The sequence below is a fragment of the Lithobates pipiens genome, unplaced genomic scaffold (genome assembly GCF_037356315.1).
Source record: "Lithobates pipiens isolate NorthernLeopardFrog02 unplaced genomic scaffold, aLitPip1_a1.2 Scaffold_19, whole genome shotgun sequence".
Lineage (NCBI taxonomy): Eukaryota > Metazoa > Chordata > Amphibia > Anura > Ranidae > Lithobates > Lithobates pipiens.
Genome location: NW_027507764.1, coordinates 539,166,464 through 539,186,314, shown reverse-complemented (window position 1 = coordinate 539,186,314; position 19,851 = coordinate 539,166,464). Strand labels below are relative to the sequence as shown.

The window sequence follows — 19,851 nt, the reverse complement described above, 5'->3', positions numbered from 1 at the left end:
TAATGAGGTACTTTGATGCAGTAGTGGGCTTAAGCACTATGTGGCCATATGACGTGACCAAATCCGTTTATTTTGCTTATTTGCTGAATATGTTCAGGTGTTTTAAATAGCCTTGCAGAATTGAAATGCCATTTTTAGCATGTGTGCACTGTAATCTTTTCTTCTGTTTGCTGGTCTTATAGCTGCACCAGCTTTAATGTTATGCATTTTTAGGGTGTGCCCCCCAAGTCTATCTTTATTAGTCTGCCAACAATACCTATTGCTTGGTCACCCGTCGCTACATTGACTGACCATCTGAGATTGTTGTCATGCATAAGCCCTTGTACACACGGTCGGAGATTCCGACAACCAAATCCGTCGGAGTAATTCCGACGGATTAATTCCAGAAGAGGCCCGGAAGTGATGTTGCATACACACGGTCAGACTAAGTTGTCGGAAAATCAGATTGTACATAACGTGATGACGTTAGTTCATTACGACGGGACTACGTTCAGGCTAGTAGCCAATAGCTTTGGTCTAGGAATTTGATCTTAGCATGCGTGGCACTTTGTCCGTCGGAGTAGGCTACACATGATCGGAATATGTCCGATAGGAGCATTTTGTCGGAAAATTTTATCGGCAAGTTGGAAAACTTGGTCCGTCGGATATTCCGGCGGAAACAGTCCGATGCAGACCACACACAGTCGGAATATCCGACAAAACGGTCCGATAGGAAACATTCCATCGGAATCTCCGACCGTGTGTACAAGGGCTAATACTTCTGTCCACTTGTGAGTATTTATTTGGCAATTGGTTTCTTCAATAAACCTTGGGTAATGCACTAGGCATTTGTGGCCCCTGAGTGTTCTTTTACAGTGTATAATTGGATGTTCCTGTCTAATGCCCCGTACACACGAGCGGACTTTTCGACATCCAAACTCCGACGGACTGAGTCCGGCGGACTATCCGATCGTGTGTGGGCTGCAACGGACTTTAGAAATGAAGCATGCTTTAAATTTTCCCGACGGAACTCCGCCGGACCCGGTCCCCTTTGAAAAATCCGCTCGTGTGTGTGCTACTCCGACGGACTAAAACCGACGCTAGGGCAGCTATTGGCTACTGTCTAGGAACTTCCTACGTCGAATCCAGTCGTACGTCATCACGTTCGACTCCGTCGGAGTTTGGTGTGATGGTGTGTGGTCAAGTCCGTTCGGTCGAAAAGTCCGCCAGAACTCCGTCGGAACTCCGGCGGAACTCCGACGGAACTCCTTTGGAGGTCTGTCAGACTTAATTCCTCTCGTGTGTACGGGGCATTAGGAGAGCAGCACTCTCGAAGTACAGTCCTAGAAGTTATATATACCCTGCTTTAGGTCTGGTGTCTGACATTTTGAGTGCTAGAGAAATTGTTTGTAATTGTGCCAGCACGCTTCTTGTCCTGTATTGTATCTCTCCCATAGATATAATACAGTGAGTTACCCTAGGACAGAAAGTCTGGTACTTGCAGGGTCACCAGGTGAAAATGAAAACAAAATGGAATAAAAAAACAAAAACAAATGCAGCCATTATATCTAAGGACTGGGAAGCTGTAGTGTAATAAAATGGGATTGGGGTAAAATATACTTTAACAGTTTATTTAGCTAGCTGCCTAGAGCTGCTTTGTATTGCAGTGTATCAAATTATAGTTTTCAAAAAGAGTTCTTACACAGTTTAAACAAAGAAAATATATGGGGCAGTAACAAAATATAATAAAAGATCATAGATATAGAATTAGGAATTCTTGGCTATTTGCAGGAATGGGCTTATATTTCATGTGTGAAGGTAGAAGCTTATAACTTTTGTGATTGAGCACATTTCCGACTCCGGAAATATGTCATGCTCCCTATAAAAGTAGCACAATGACAGAAGATTTTTGCACATCATTAAATCATTCTTGCCCAAACTTAACTTTACAGATATATGTGGTAGGTATTAACTGGTGTTCTAGTGTTCATTTCAAAGAGAGACTGTGTTACATTTCAATCAAAACTTAAGAAAATGACTGTTAGATATTCAATCACAAAAATGATATCTATAAGCCCTTCTTATACAGTAAAATTCCCAGTATGCTGAAAACTAGCAAATGTGGAGAAAAAGTTATAACTTTAAAGAATTGTAGACCACGAATGTCAGGTTTTAAATAGGAATTCATAACTATTCTATTTATTTATTGAGAGTTTGTTAGGGATTTATGCAAAAAATAAGTTGTACACAAAATAACATTGTTCACTAGCAAAAATAATAATAAAATAATAATAATAATCAAAGCAAAAGAGTAATAAAAGGATGGCGGTGGTTATAGGAGTTTCATGTTGAGAGCAACTTCTCATTGTGCAAGTATAGAAGGCACCAAGGAAACTTCTAAAAGTAAAGTACAGTATCTGTGTAAAATAAATAAAAATAAAAACTATGCAGTACATATTTGCAATACAGGAACATGTGTTTTCCTTTATTGAAAATGCTGCAGAAATTCAGTGAGCCCCTAACTTGCTGTAGAAATGATGGACCCACTTTATCAAAAAAAAAAAAGTTTGTTTTTGCTTTTAACGGACCCATTATATATTTTCTGATCTTCAATTAATGAGTTTTTAAAAGTTTCAATACAAGTTTCAACATAATTATAAAAATGATCAAGATTTATATAAAGCGGCGACACATTGATGATGTCAATCCTCCAACTAGTTTATTCAAGTCAAACAAACTAACAGTACCAGCCTGTATTTATGTCCCTCTAACACATTTTACCAAGATTGGGCTTAGTTATAGAGCTCTGTGATTAAGCCCCATCTCAATGAAATGCATTGTAGGGATGTGGCTACAGGTAGGGTCTGTAAGTTTATTTAACGTTAAAAAACTACTTGGAAGGAATGACATCCTCAGTGTGTGTCCACTTTCTATGGACCTGTGATGCGCTAGAGCAAGGTTGGCCTCCCGCGGCAAGCACCTTTTATACCTTGGGATGGGAGGGCTGAATGGTGATTGGAGTTGTGCTCACACAAGACATTCTGTAACAAACTATTAAGAGGGTTACTAATATGAAATATATATTTTTCCCTGACAGCTCCCTGTGGAGGTCACTTTTCATCTCCCAGTGGAGTCATTCTTTCTCCGGGATGGCCTGGATATTATAAAGACTCTTTGAACTGTGAATGGGTGATTGAAGCAGAACCTGGACGCTCCATTAAAATCACATTTGAAAGGTTTGATTTTTTTTTTTACATTCCTTCATAAATTGTACAGAAAGACTCTTGCATATATGTGTGCATTTAAATATATGTACATTTAAAAACAAATTTCCTACAATAAAAAAATTCAAATTTGTGCTTGACATGCCAATTGTTAGTTTTTTTTCACTCTTCTGATTCAATTGGATAGTCTATTGGTGGTAGGTTTAAACAATCTGACTGTGATGTGTGTGTATGCATGTGCTGATTTATCATTATGGTTATTATCCACTTCAGCCCCGGTAGGATTTACCGGGCCATTTTTTGCACTATGGCTCTGAGTCACTTTAACTGCTAATTGCACAGTCATGTGACATTGTACCCAAATAAAATTGATGTCCTTTTTTCCCACAAATAGAGATTTCTTTTGGTGGTATTTGATCATCTCTGCAGTTTTAATTTTTTTTCAATACAAACAAAAAAAGACAAAACAATATTTTTTACTTTTTGCTATAATAAATATCCCCCAAATTAAACAAAAATAAAAATGTCTTCATCAAAAATTGCAATAAGCATATATTGTATTGGTTTGTGCAAAAGTTATAGTGTCTGCAAAATAGGGAATAGATTTATGGCATTTTTATAGCATTTTTATTATAATTTCTTTACTAGTAATGGTGACTGCCCGACAATTTTTATCAGGACTGCGACATTGCAAATCAGACACTTTTGACACTTTTTTGGAACCATTGACATTTATACAGCGATCAGTGCTATAAAAATACACTTATTAGGCCGCGTACACACGGGCGGACTGTTCGCCCAACTTTGTCCGCTGAACAGTGTTTCAGCGGACAGTCCGCTCGTGTGTGGGCTTCAGCGGACAGTTTCAGCGGACTGTCTGACGAACAAAGTCTTACGGAATTTTCGTAAAACTGTTCGCTGAAACTTGGTTTCAGCGGACAGTCCGCCCGTGTGTGTGCCAGTCCGCTGTACTTTCGAAATGAGCAAACTGTTCCCGCCCGGAGAAAAGTCCGCTCATTTCGAGCGCGTCTCCAGGTAGGCGGGGCCCGCGAAGGAGACGTCGCCGGCCCCGCCACCTGGTATGGACTTAAAGGGGAACCCCAACGCCGAAAAAAATTGGCGTGGGGGTGCCCCCAAAGTCCACAACAGACCGTTGTCCGAGCACGCTACCCGGCCGGCCAGGAAAGCGTGGCGAGCGAGCGCGCCCCCCCTCCTGAGCCGTACCAGGCTGCGTGCCCTCAACATGGGGGGTGCCTTGGGGAAGGGGGGGGCGCGCGGCCCCCCCACCCCAAAGCACCTTGTCCCCATGTTGATGAGGACAAGGGCCTCTTCCCGACAACCCTGGCCGTTGGTTGTCGGGGTCTGCGGGAGGGGGGCTTATCGGAATCCCGGAGCCCCCTTTAATAAGGGGGCCCCCGGATACCGGCCCCCCACCCTATGTGAATGAGTATGGGGTACAATGTACCCCTACCCATTCACCTGTAAAATAAAAGTACCCAAAAAAAAACACAACACACGAGATAAAATATTTTATTGCACAGCTCCGGGGGTCTTCCGTCTTCGGGGGTCTTCTCGTCGGACTCCTCCGCTATCTTCTTGTAGCTCTTTTGCTAGCGGAGGAGTCCGGCTTTCTTCCTCCCCGCCGCCGGCCTCTTCTCCCGACTTCAGGGGTCTTGCCCCCCTCTTCGGTTCTTCTGCCGGGCCACCGCGCCTTCTTATAGCTCTTTTACAGGCGGTGGCCCGGTCTTCTGTCGCCGCTGTCGCCGCCGTCGCCGCCTTCCGTTCTTCTTCTTCTTCTTCTTCTTCTCCAGGAGATGTTGACACGACGCTCTCTCCGGCCGGAATGCCAGAGCCGCGCTGTGCGGCCACTTATATAGTGACAATGGGGCGGTGTCACATGGTATATGTCACATGGGTTGGTCACATGGGTTGATGTCACATGGGTTGATGTCACATGGGGACTATGACATCGTAAGGGGGCGGGGTCACCATGTGACCAACCCATGTGACATATACCATGTGACACCGCCCCATTGTCACTATATAAGTGGCAGCGCAGCGCGGCTCTGGCATTCCGGCCGGAGAGAGCGTCGTGTCAACATCTCCTGGAGAAGAAGAAGAAGAAGAACGGAAGGCGGCGACGGCGGCGACAGCGGCGACATAAGACCGGGCCACCGCCTGTAAAAGAGCTATAAGAAGGCGCGGTGGCCCGGCAGAAGAACCGAAGAGGGGGACAAGACCCCCGAAGTCGGGAGAAGAGGCCGGCGGCGGGGAGGAAGAAAGCCGGACTCCTCCGCTAGCAAAAGAGCTACAAGAAGATAGCGGAGGAGTCCGGCGAGAAGACCCCCAAAGACGGAAGACCCCCGGAGCTGTGCAATAAAATATTTTATCTCGTGTGTTGTGTTTTTTTTTGGGTACTTTTATTTTACAGGTGAATGGGTAGGGGTACATTGTACCCCATACTCATTCACATAGGGTGGGGGGCCGGTATCCGGGGGCCCCCTTATTAAAGGGGGCTCCCGGATTCCGATAAGCCCCCCGCCTGCAGACCCCAACAACCAACAGCCAGGGTTGTCGGGAAGAGGCCCTTGTCCTCATCAACATGGGGACAAGGTGCTTTGGGGTGGGGGGGCCGCGCGGCCCCCCCTTCCCCAAGGCACCCCCCATGTTGAGGGCACGTGGCCTGGTACGGCTCAGGAGGGGGGGCGCGCTCGCTCGCCCCCCCTTTCCTGGCCGGCCGGGTAGCGTGCTCGGACAAGGGTCTGTTGTGGACTTGGGGTTCCCCTTTAAGTCCTTACCAGGTGGCGGAGCCCGCAACGTCTCCGTCGCGGGCCCCACCTACCTTGACACGCGCTCGAAATGAGCGGACTGTCCTCCGCGTGTGTGGGCGAGTCCGTTCATTTCAAAAGTTGCGCGGACTTAGTACGACGAACTTAGTTTGCCGTATTTGTCCGCTCAAAAAGTGCCGTGTGTGGGCAAGTTCGTTCATTCAAAAGTTTGAGCGGACTGTTTGACGAACTTAGTTTGGGCAGACAGTCCGCCCGTGTGTACGCCGCCTTACTGTGTAAATGTCACTGGCAGAGGTGGGGTAGGGGCGATCAAGGGGTTAAATGTGTTCGCTAGGTGTGTTTATAACTGTGAGGGGATGGGACTGACTAGAGGAGGAGCCAGATTGTTGTTCCTACTTAGTAGGAACAGATAATCTGTCTCTTCTCCCCTGTCAGAACAAGGTCCCCCCACTGTGCAGGGCACACATGCACCTGCTACGGCTCTTAGAGGAGCCGCCGCACATAAACATCGATTTGTGCAGCTGTGCCGTTCTGCTGACGTATATTGGTGTGAGCTGGTCCGCAAGTAGGTAAAGAAGAGCTTTAACAAGGAAACTACATCTTAAAAAACCAAGCAGAGAACAAAGGATTAGTCACTAGCATTCCTTGTGGTCTCTCTGCAGTTGATATTTTCCCCATTACTGACTTCCAATACCTTGTTCTGCTATGTATCTTTGTGTAGTTGCAGACATCTTGGTAGACAATCAAGGTTTTTTGCTGACTCATGTCAGAGCTGTCCCTTTATGACTGATCATCTCATGACTAGTGGGATAAGGATCAAGAAGCAGGAGGAGCGATGTTGAAAACACAGATACACAGAATGAATGAGGCAGAAGCAAAGAGATTGTTGTATTTAGAAACAGTCTCTGTTCCAGGAAGTAGAACGGTGATCAGAACAATAGTGGCATTGCCAAACCCCACTCCGAATCTAGTAAGACTGGCAAGCAGAGGCAGCTATTCCTTGGATGCTCTCATAGTACAGATGTAAAGCTGTTAGGCTACATAACAGGAGTTCCTGGGTAGAGAAAGTACACTTTTATTTTTATGGAGAAATTCAAGACAAAGTGTAAATTATGTAGGGAACTGCTGCAGCACAATTAACATGTTTAGATAATCTCTAAATGATAGCACATCTCCAATTGTTCTCCATTTTTTTCAATTCAGATTCACTTTAAAGTTATATGATAAACCATTGGTGATGATAAAGAGATCTGATGAATCCCAAAGCTAAGTAGGGAGAATGGGATATTATTACCAATCACAATGGGGTTGATTTACCAAAGGCAAATCCACTCTGCACTACAAGTGCACTTGGAAGTGCAGTCGCTGTAGATCTAAGGAGAATATCTGAAATGAGGGAAAGCTCTGCTGATTTTATAATCCAATCATGTACAAGCAAAAATGCAGTTTTTTTTATTTTCCTTGTATGTCCCTCCTCAGATTTATAGTGACTACACTATCCAAGTGCACAGTGGATTTGCCTTTAGTAAATAACCCCCAATGTCACCATCATTGCTTAAAATGTGTGCAATTCATTGACAAAACATTCTGATTGAACAGTGTAGAGTAGGGAGTTATCTAAATCCTGTTTATCCAGGATCTGCAAAGAAAATGGTTAATTGACTGTCATTGGCTACATTAAGTCATTGACCTTTAATGAAACATTGTCATAAAATAATAGTTAAAACGGTTTAGTTTACAGCACCTTTGTCAGGACAAAGGCTCAGTCTCATTGAGCCCCAGTAGAAGGGTTTCTAACCCATAGTCTGGTAATCACCATTAAAAATATCCATGAACCTTTTTGCTGTCTTAGCCAATTTGAAGTTTTTTTGCAAACATGTTAAAAGGCAGATTTTAGCCCTAAAGATTCCGTAAAAAAAAAATAATAATATTTATTTAGAAAAAAAATTGTGGTAGTTATATTTTTTTATGTCACATGGTATTAGCACAACTGTTTATCAAATGCATGTTTTAGTACAATATACACTAAAATTTATTTTAGTGTGCATAAATTATTTCTCTATATAAAAGATGATATTCCATCAAGTAAACAGATACCCAACATGTCAAGTTTTAAAATTGCCTACACTCATAAAAAGTGACAAACTTCACTCCCTCAGTTATCCATAGGGAGTGTTTTAAAACCCTGAATAGGTCATTGTTTTAGAGTTAACTGTGAATAATAGCCTTAAAATGATTGCTCTCACTCCAGCATGCATGGCACTTTGTGAAATGTGCAGTACAATAGCGAAATTTTCATATAAAGCTATACAAGACATACATAGCCATATTTAATGCATGATTTTTATTTTATTTAATTTGTCACTTTCATTTTTTTAAACTTTTTTTAATAACTGTATTGCTATCATGTGGGAGACCAACATCCCCATGTGACAGCATATTATAGGGACAGGTTCTCTTTATTTAGACATCAAGGGCCTAAAATACCCCAGATATATCATTGGCACTCCACTGAAGCCAATAGAGCTTAAACCATATCATGTAATCTGTCAATATTCATATAGTTAGAAATGAAATAATCCTTGCCTATTTGAAAAATCCTGCAATATTTTAAACTTAAAACTTTAAACAATATGGGTGTCCTACAAAGCAGCGGTATTCATCATTTGTGGCTGCAGTTTCACATCTCCCCCTGCCCAATCACAGAACCCATCAGTGGAGAGGAGGGGTGGTCAGAGCTATATCTCTAAGCAAAAACAGAAACTACCCCGATTTCTAACTAGCTTTTTTAAGTAAGGTGCACAATGGACAGCTTTGCATTGAGTAAACACTACAACATTTTTTCCCAATACACACATACCAGCTAGCCAGCAAATAAACAAAACAAAAAAAAATACACTTATTACAATCCAGCTGTGGAAGGGTTATCACCCAAGTAGCAATAAGCATGTATGGGTATAAAAGATACTCTCTCATATATTTTGACCTACCCATTTACAATATTTTATTTAAAGTATATGTGTACCACAGTCCTATATCACCCATTCTGCCATCTTCTTTTTTAGACACGTGTCCTTCTATGAGCATAATATGTTTATGAATGTGTATGGAGATTACCTTGTATGCTTACACACACAGACGTGGCACATTTTGCTGAAGGCATATTTTCCCAGCGGCAACATTTTGGTGTCATAAACTGGGTAATTTTTCATCTCTATCCCCTCCACTGAAATAGAGTTCTGGGAGCAGAATGCACCACATATAGCAAAAATGCTAAGCTGCTCAATGTCCTGAAAATAATGTTTATCCATGCAATGTTTTCCATCTGTAGATGCCTTCTTAAGCACCCAAAACAGCTACAGAATCGCAAGTGTAATAATTTGCATTGTTGTATTCCAAATAGTCTCAGCTTTTGGAATGCAGTAAAAAGTTGAACTGAAATAGTCAACGCGTGAATAAGTAATTGAACTGCATTTTTTTTTTTATTTCAGATTCCAAACAGAACTGAATTATGATGTTCTGGAAGTACATGATGGCCCAAACTTGTTATCACCACTTGTGGGTTCATTTAATGGCACACAAGTCCCACAATTTCTATTCAGCAGCATGAACTACCTCTATCTGCTCTTTACAACAGACAACAGCCGATCCAATAACGGTTTCAAGATTCATTATGAGAGTAAGTAGGCTGCACATTAGTATACTGACCAGTAATTGGCTAGCTGCTGTTTTTTTTTTGTTTTTGTTTTTTTAACAAAGATGTGGGTTAAATCAATTTGGATGTGTTGGTTCCAAATAATTTTCAGGTCGACAATGGCCAGTCAAACTTGTAATGATCCAAAAGAAAAATTATTTATTAAAACATGTGCCATTTACAAGCTCTGTTTTATGTAAAATTAAAGGCTTTGTTTGTGCAATTGCATAAACTAGACAAGGATTTCATGAAAACAAATTATTATACAGTGCCTTTAAAAAGTATTCACACCCCTTGAAATTTTCCACATTTCATCATGTTACAACCAAAAACATAAATGTATTTTATTAGGATCTTCTATGATAGACAAACACAAAGTGGCACATAATTGTAAAGTGGAAGGAAAATGATAAATGGTTTTCAAAATGTTTTACAAACAAATAAATAAATCAACAAAAAAATAAAGCTGTTCTGTGAAGCCCTCAGATGTTTGTTAGAGAAACTTAGTGAACAAAGAGCTTTATGAAGGCCAAGGAACACACCAGACAGGTCAGGGATACATTTGTGAAAAAGGCCAGGTAAGGACAGCATTAATCAGAGAAGCAGCCAAGAAGCCCATGGTAGCTCGTAAGGAGTTGCAGAGATCCACAGCTCAGGTGGGAGAATCTGTCCACAGGACAACTATTAGTCGTGCACTCCACAAATCTGGCCTTTATGAAAGAGTGGCAAAAAGAAAGCCATTGTTGAAAGAAAGCCATAAGAAGTCCTGTTTACAGTTTGTGAGAAGCCGTGTGGGGGGACACAGCGAACATGTGTAAGAAGGTGCTCTGGTCAGATGAGTCCAAAATAAAACTTTCTGGCCTAAAAGCAAAATGTTATGTGTGGCAGGAAGCTAACACTGCATATCACCCTGAATATACCCCCCACTGTGAAATATGGTGGTGGCAGCATCATGTTGTGGGGATGTTTTTCTTCAGCAGGTACAGGGAAGCTGGTCACGATGGATGGAACCAAATACAGGGCAATCTTAGAAGAAAACCTGTTAGAGTCTGCGAAAGACTTAAGACTGGGGCGGAGGTTCACCTTTCAGCAAGACAAGGACCCTAAACATACAGCCAGAGCTACAATGGAATGGTTTAAATCAAAGAAAAATATCCATGTGTTAGAGTGGCTCAGTCTTAAAATCCAGATCTAAATCCAATGGAGAATCTGTGGCAGGACTTGAAAATTGCTGTTCACAGACTCTCCCTATCCAATCTTGAGCTATTTTGCAAAGATGAATGGGCAACATTTCCCTCTCTCTAGTTATGCAAAGCTGGTAGAGGCATCTCCAAAAGACTTTCAGCTGTAATTGCAGCAAAAGGTGGTTCTACAAAGTATTGACTCAGGGGGGCTGAATACAAATGCATTCCACACTTTCACATATTTATTTGTAAAGAAATTTGAAAACCATTTATCATTTTCCTTCCACCTCACAATTATGTGCCACTTTGTGTTGGTCTAGCTCTAGCACATAAAAGCCTGATAATAAATACATTTACATTTTTGTTTTTGTTTTTGTTTGTAACATGGCAAAATTTAGAATATTTCAAGGGTATGAATAATTTTTCAAGGCACTGCAAGGACAACCCATAATCTCAGTTCTTAAAGCATTTATAAATTGCACATGAGTAAGTGACTCAAGGTACTTGTGAAGTCTCTGCTCTGAACAAAGACACACAAGATCAGTCAACAAATGTTTAATTTTGTTGTACTTGTCTTAACCCCATGGGCTGTGTAAATGACCAGTAATCTTCAACAGTAAGAAAATAAAAGCGAATTAAAAAAAATGATAGATTTTTATAAAACTAATATTAACAGTTAACTGGTTTTGTGATGTAGGTGTAACAGTTGATACCCACTCATGCTTGGATCCAGGGATACCTGTGCATGGTCATCGTTATGGCTATGATTTTTCTATTGGATCTACCGTTTCCTTTGGCTGTCAGCCTGGTTATACACTCAGCCATGAAGAACCATTGCTATGTGAAAAAAATCATTGGTGGAGCCATCCTTTGCCAACCTGTGATGGTAAGAGTCTTTTAAATTAAGTATGCTTTTTAAATGCATTAATTACTTCAATATAAACAGGTAATTAGAGCAGGTGTACAGTTGTTACTTTTTTTTTTCCTCTCTTCATGTTTGAGAGATATCATTAAGGGCTCAGTCAGTTAAAATCTTCCTGTTTTTACTTTGTACTCTTCCAAACATTATAATGGTCTGGATTTTCTATGCATATAGATATTAAAAAACACTTTTTAGAATCCCTGTGGATGTAGATAATTATGATGGTCATGATTCTAAATGCTGGATAAAGGCATATGAGTTGGAATCTGTTAAAGTAAAAGGGACATGCCTGCTTTACGCAATGATGATATAGGTCAGCCAGCGCTATACCCAATAGAAATAAGTGTAAAAAAAACGCAACAGCTATCTTTAACACTTCAATACTTAAAAATGAAATAGAAAATAAATAAGGCAGCACTAAGCATATATACTATAGCGTCAATATGAATACTAATATCACAACAAATTTAAACATGTGAAACAATTAAAAAAATTATATAAAAAAAGAAGTAAAATCAATTAAACATAGTTTCTTTTTCACAATCCACCAAAAGTGCTTCACTTATAAATTGGATTAATACAATATAAATACAGCACTCAATAAGCTCTGCACTTATATTGTTTTTGTCTATTCACAAGATTTAGTACAGTCACAGCCAGCCGCTGTATTATTTTGTGCACTCACTATACACATTTTACATTATATAAATTAGATTAATAGTTTAAATGATGTGCTTCCAACTAGTGATAAAATTAAAATATTCCACACAATGCTCCACCCAGAATTGGTGCTCCATCCACTGTGAGAAAGTGTAAAGGGTCCTCAGCACACCTTCTGGACTGAATAAACTCACCAGAACACAGGGACAATATGCTCAATCAAACAATGAGGTACGATCCTCCACTAATATTAAAATCTAATACTGAAAGTGGAATCTAAAACTGAAGACCAACTATGATCTCTACTTATTGATAATAGTGGCCTTTCAGTATCCAAGCCTTTTTAAATAGCTTAAAGACTTGGAAATTAGCTTTAAAATAATGGTTGCAAAATTGTAGATACTCAATTTTCTGGTATTGGGCTTACCCAGAAATATTTTTACAATTTTCTAAGCATGGATGTAATTATTTCACCACTAAAATGACACTTGTTCACTGCAAGCCAATAATGCATAAAATAGAATAAAATAAAGTAAAAAATATAATGTGTTATTGCTTACCATTTGATAAAATCCTTAAGGTCAAGGACTCATGCCAGGCTTACAGAGTAGCTTTCATCATGAACTCCTCTTCAGTGTGATACTGACATTGAGTCTTATAGCATTAACTTAACTTTCAGTGATGGGAATTTCTTTTGACACGTTAGGCAGAATGGCAGGGAAATATGCATGTCAATCTAATTTCATCATATACACAGTAGCTTTGAAAAGTGACGATAGGCCAGAGGGCCTCATGATTAAACTCAATTAAAATATTAAAAACACATGTTACACAAACATGAAGGTCATAACGAATAGTATGTATCTGATAGCATCAAAAGAGGCAAGGTAGTATGGTTGCAGAATATAAAGTCCACTTTTTAGGTGTATGCAGTGCAACTGGAGTTTGTAATAATAATAAACTGATTTAGTTTTTTTTGTTTTGAAACTAGTGCAGTTATCTGAAGTGCTTTTGATTAGAGTGGTGCTTAATTTACAAACCATAATAATTTAAGTAAACCTGTCATGGGAGACATATAGAGTCTATCATTCTTAATCTTTATAAAAAAATTTACCAATTCGACATTTAAATACAAAGACACTGAATTTCAAAAGAGCTAACTTCCCTAAACTACGAACCTTGTTAGAAGGCATGAATTGGGATAACATTTTAGGAACAAAGAAGACGGAGGAGAGATGGGTTTGCTTTAAGGGCATATTAAATAAGGACATCAGCCAATGCATCCCATTGGGTAATAAATTTAAAAGAGCGAACAAAAGTCCTGGATGGCTTAACTCCAATGTAAAAATGCATATAAAAGCAAAGGAGAAGGCCTTCAAAAAATACAAGGTTGAGGGATCATCAACAGCATTCATACTTTATAAAGAATGCAACAAGAAATGTAAGGGTGCAATTAGAGTGGCCGAGACAGAACACAAAAGACACATAGCAAGAGAGCAAAATAAATCCCAAGAAATTCTTATGTATGTAAACAGTAAAAAAGGAGGACAGACCATATTGGCCCCATATAGAATGAAGAAGGACATCTTGGTATAAAGGATTGGGAGATGGAGAAGGTATTGAATTTATTCTTCTCCTAAGTCTTCACGAGGGAATTAGGGGGCTTCAGTAACCAAAACTGCAGTGTTTATCCTTATGACACATCACAGGAAACACCTCTATGGTTAACAGAGGACAGAATTAAAATTTGACTTGGGAAACGTAACATTAAGAAAATCACCAGGACCAGATTGCTTACCGTCGAGGATACTTAGGGAACTCAGTCAAGTAATTGCTAGACCATTGTTCCTAAATTTTACTGACAGTCTACTGACTGGAATGGTACCAGGTGATTGGAGAAAAGCCAATGTAGCACCAATATTTAAAAAAAAGGCTCAACATATATCCCTGTGAATTACAGACCAGTTAGTCTAACATCAATAGTATTCAAGCTCTTGGAGGGGATGATAAGGGACTATATACAAGATTTTAGTAACGAGAACTGTATCATTAGCAGTAATCAGCATTGATTCATGAAGAATCTTGCCAAACCAATCTATTAACCTTCTATGAGGAGGGGAGTTGCCATCTGGATAAAGGAAGGCTCCTAGACGTGGTGTATCTGGATTTTGCAAAAGCATTTGACAGAGTTCCCCATAAATGTTTACTGTATAAAATAAGGTCCGTTGGCATGGACCATAGGGTGAGTACATGGATTGAAAGCTGGCTACAAGGGCAAGTTCAGAGGGTGGTGATAAATTGGGAGTACTCGGAACAGTCAGAGATGGGTAGTGAGGTCCCCCAGGGTTCTGTGCTGGGACAAATCCTATTTATTTTGTTCATAAATGACCTGGAGGATGGGGTAAACAGTTCAATCTCTGTATTTGCAGATGACACTAAGTTAAGTAGGGCAAACATGTCTCTGCAGGATGTGGAAACCTTGCAAAAAGATCTGATTAAATTAATGGGGTGGACAACTACATGGAAAATGTAGAAAAATGTAAAATAATGCACTTGGGTGGCAAAAAGATGAATGCAATCTATGCACTGGGGGAGAACCTCTGGGGGAATCTAGGATGGAAAATGACCTGGCAGTCCTGGTAGGCTCAGCAAAGGCATGCAATGCTAAGCTGCTGCTAACAACGCTAACAGACAATTGACTTGCATTAAAAAGGAGATCAAAACAATAATTTTCCCGCTCTACAAGACTCTGGTCCGGCCGCACCTAGAATATGCTGTCTAGTTCTGACCACCAGTCCTCAGGAAAGATGTACTGGAAATGGAGCGAGTACACAGAAGGGCAACTAAGCTAATAAAGGGTCTGGAGGATATTAGTTATGAAGAAAGGCTTAACCTTAAATTACGTAGTGGGTTCTTTACTGTAAGAGTGGCAAGGATGTGGAATTCCCTTCCACAGGTGGTGGTCTCAGCGGGGAGCATTGATAGTTTAAAAAACTATAGATAAGCACCTGAATGATCGCAAAATACAGGGATATACAATGTAATACTGACATATATGTTCAGTTCTGACCAAGAGTAAGTAAGAAAAGTACTTCTCTCAGACTTTAGTGAACTACATAGAAGCTGAATTACTAAACAATTAAAGCAAATAAAATGTTCACCGAACATAGTTAATAAGATGATGTGACATCCCTTTTGAAAGCACCAAATCACATGCAAAGGAAATAAAAATAAAAAACTCTTTGATTACTGACTGCTATCCTATGGGCTTAAAGTGCACCTCTGTCAGGACTAAAAGTTTTTACATATTATTAAAAGCAAAGGCTTAAATTCAAACAAGCTCTTACTAATGTTTGGAGCTAAAGCATTGTGGGAAATTCATATTTAAATGTAACAATAGAAGCACTGAAATCACGTTTCATTTCCTACTATTTTATTTTAAAAATATGTGGCAGCTGAAAGTTTTCCAATAACAAGCAAGTGCTGTAAGCAATTAGAAACTGACTAAAACCCAACTAGAGTGACTCTGTTTTGATTTTTTGGGATCATTTATTCTACTGTACTTGCAGCTACAGAAGTCAGTACAGGGCTTGTACTAAAGCTCTTTTGCTGCCTTAACAACATATAAATACTTTAATTGTAATAGTTGGGGGGCAAGTGCACGTTACCCAAATGTGGACATTGGATTTGCTATATATGGTGGAATGCCCTGTCCCTCTTCCCTGCATTTTCCAGCAAATGTAATTCTGACAAATGGGAGTTGCTATGCTATCCAATGGCTGTTATCCAATGCTTATCCAATGGCTATTATGGGGATTACAAGGTTCATGACACCTGCACATTTTTTCCTTAGAGTGTCATGCTAGGGACTCGTGGACTCACTGAACTTTTCTATATATATTATTTTCCATTTTATTTTTGTGTTATCGCAACACATTTTTGCATATATCTATATTTTATGACAATATCTCACGGTAGTAGTGCAGCAGTTAATTTGATGATTTGTATCACAAGCACAGTTTATTATAATTATTCCTTTTATTTTAGCCACTGCTGACATTTTTTTTTTTTTTTTTACAATGTATTTCTATTTAACCCCATATTAACTCTTAAGCCCCATACAAACTATCAGATTTTCTGCTGATTTTTGTCTTCAGATTTACCAAAACCATGTAGTGCAAGAGCCTGCCTTATTGCATACAAATTGAAACTCCTAAGGTTTGACCTCATATTATATGTTTTTGGTAAATCTGAAGGAAAAAATCTGATAGTGTATATGGGGCTTTAGTGTACCCTATTCAGCCCTAATAAACATTTTTTCCCCTTCTCCTCTTGTATTATTATTATTATTTTGCTGTTAACTTGTGTTGTTTATTTTTATTTTTCCAACCTGTTAATATTTAACCACTTGCTTACTGGGCACTTAAACACCCTTCCTGCCCAGACCAATTTTCAGCTTTTGGTGCTCTCACATTTTGAATGACAATTACTCAGTCATGCAACACTGTACCCAAATGAATTTTGTGTCCTTTTTTTACCACAAATAGAGCTTTCTTTTGGTGGTATTTGATAACCTCTGGGGTTTTTATTTTTTTGCGCTATAAATGAAAAAAGACTGAAAATTTTGAAAAAAACGCATATTTCTTTGTTTCTGTGATAAAATTTTGCAAATTATAAATTTTTTTCATAAATTTTGCCCACAATTTATACTGCTACATATCTTTGGTAAAAATAACCCAAATTAGTGGATATTATTTGGTCTTTGTGAAAGTTAGAGAGTCTACAAACTGTGGTGCGAATCATAAAAAATTGATCACACCTGATGTACTGGTGGCCTATCTCATTTCTTGCGACCAGAACAAGCCAGGAAATACCCCCCAAATGACCCCTTTTTTGAAAGTAGACATTCCAAGGTATTTACTAAGATGCATGGTGAGGTTTTTGATGTTGTCATCTTTTTCCCACAATTCTTTGCATAATGATCAACATCCGCCTGGAAGAAAATCACCTGGCTTTTAGGAAAAAACTCAAGACCTTCCTCTTTTAGCAGATGATCAAAGCTCGCCACAGCGCCTAGAGGCGATTCAGTTCGCATTGTGCGCTATATAAGTATTTCATTCATTCATTCATTCAATGAAGATTTTTTATTTTTTTATTTTTTTCTCCCAAAATTTTCAATGTAATAGGTTATTTCTCTCACATGGCATGTGTATACCACAAATTACACCCCAAAATAAGTTCTGATACTCCTTCTGAGTATTATGATACCAAATGTGTGAGACTTTTACACAGCCTGGCCACATACAGAGGCCCAATATTGAAATAGCACCATCAGGCGTTCACTCCAATGTATAATCTATGAGGCATATTAAGTCTTTTGAATGGTTTATTTTTTTCCAGAAGTTTCGGGAAAATATGGAAAAAAATGAAAACGCATTTTTTTTTTTTTACGCAAAGTTGTCCATTTATAAGATATTTCCAACACATAGCATGTACATAGCAAAAATGACACCCCAAAATATGTTTTGCTACTCCTCCTGAGTATGGCAATACCAAATGTGTGAGACTTTTACACAGCCTGGCCACATACAGAGGCCCAATATTGAAATAGCACCATCAGGCGTTCTAGGAGCATAAATTACACATCTCATTTCTCAACCACCTATTACAATTTTGAAGGCCCTGGAGCACCAGGACAATGGAAATGCCCACAAAGTGACCCCATTTTAGAAAGCTAACACCCCAATGTATAATCTATGAGGCATATTGAGTCTTTTGAACGGTTTATTTTTTTTCCAGAAGTTTCAGGAAAATGTGGAAAAAAATTAAAACGCATTTTTTTTACGCAAAGTTGTCCATTTATAAGATATTTCCAACACATAGCATGTACATAGCAAAAATGACACCCCAAAATACGTTCTGCTACTCCTCCTGAGTATGGCAATACCAAATGTGTGAGACTTTTACACAGCTTGGCCACATACAGAGGCCCAACATGCAAGGAACACCATCAGGTGTTCCAGGGACACATAGCATGCACATACCAAGAATTACACCCCAAAATACATTCTGCTGAGAAAAGAGTAAACAAAAGATTACCTGTGGTTTTAGCAGCGCAGTTGTCCACAGGATGATAGCACTGGTCCAGGCAGCAGGCAGGGACTTGGTCAGCAAAAGTGAACACAATTTTCCAGGCAACAGGCAGGTATACTGTCCATAGTCAATATAGGCAGCAGGCAGGAATACTGTCCATATACAGTCCAAGGTCAGTGCAGGCAGAGATTGTCAGCAGTGCCAAAATATTGGTCCTGGATAGTAGGCAGGAACATGGTCCATCCATGTGGTGTGGTCAGTTCATGCGACAGGCAGAGGCATGATGGTATAGGTCCTACAGGCAGCAGGCAGAAGTAGGGCCTTGTTCAGGACAGAATGGATATAGGGGTAGAGGCTTCTCCCACCAAAATCTCTTTGAAGCCTCCGAGTCTCCAGACCCTAATCTAGGAATGAGAAAACAAAGGAAATTGTCTTCTTCATCCAAAAGAACTATTCTGGAGCCCCTCACATATGTGAGACCACTGTTATGAATCCCACTAGTCCACTGAGAGGGTACAAGATCAGTCCAAGAGGCAGGCAAAAGGCATGGTCAAACAGTCCAGGGTCAGTTCCAGATCAGGCAGAGGTATGTACAGAATCAGTAAGCAGAAGCGTGGTCGAATAACAGTCCAGGGACAGTTACAGATCAGGCAGAGGCATAAACAGAATCAGTAGGCAGAAGCGTGGTCGAATAACAAGCCAGGGTCAGTTACAGAGCAAGCAGAGGCATAAGGGGTGTGAAGGTAAATGGCAGGAAGTGAGGGTTATGGTTACCATACTTCACTAATAATTCACTGAAGTATGGTAACGGCGGAAACAGTCACCTATGCAGAGGCCTGGTTGGGAAGGGCATTGGGCACAATGATAAGTGGTGTCTCTTCTCAATCCTCGTTTGCTGCACACCCGACATTTTTTCTGATGTCTTCGGCCTGTTGGTCTGGGAGGGATTTTATCAGGAAAGTGGCGTTCAGAGAGTCTGCTAATTACATCGGATCGAATGTTTTGTGGTGGGCCGTTGGGGTATAGAAGGGCAGTGACGATTTCCTCCTGGTAGCCAAGGAAGGGTATGGGTCTTTCTGTGGATTTACGATAGATTACATACGTGTTGTATATGGCCAAATTAAAGAAATAAATTGAAATTTTTTTATACCACTTGTATGTTCTTCTCGTGGCAAGGTAGAACATCTGGTCGTTCAAGTCGACACCCCCCATGAACATGTTGTACTCATGGATACAAGTGGGTTTTTGTATTGGGCCATCCCTCCTGGTGATCTCAACAAAAGTGTTGTTGTGGATCGAAGAAAGC

The 19,851-nt window shown here is 40.0% G+C and overlaps 1 protein-coding gene across 1 annotated transcript in view; it reads left to right on the top strand.

Moving 5' to 3' along the window:
- Positions 1-19,851, top strand: part of CSMD3 (CUB and Sushi multiple domains 3) — a 1,166,690-nt gene that overhangs the window by 510,056 nt on the left and 636,783 nt on the right. The window contains exons 16-18 of the mRNA XM_077493847.1: positions 3,077-3,215; positions 9,484-9,671; positions 11,568-11,756. Coding sequence (XP_077349973.1) covers positions 3,077-3,215; positions 9,484-9,671; positions 11,568-11,756 — 516 coding nt within the window. The remainder of the gene's footprint in view (positions 1-3,076; positions 3,216-9,483; positions 9,672-11,567; positions 11,757-19,851) is intronic.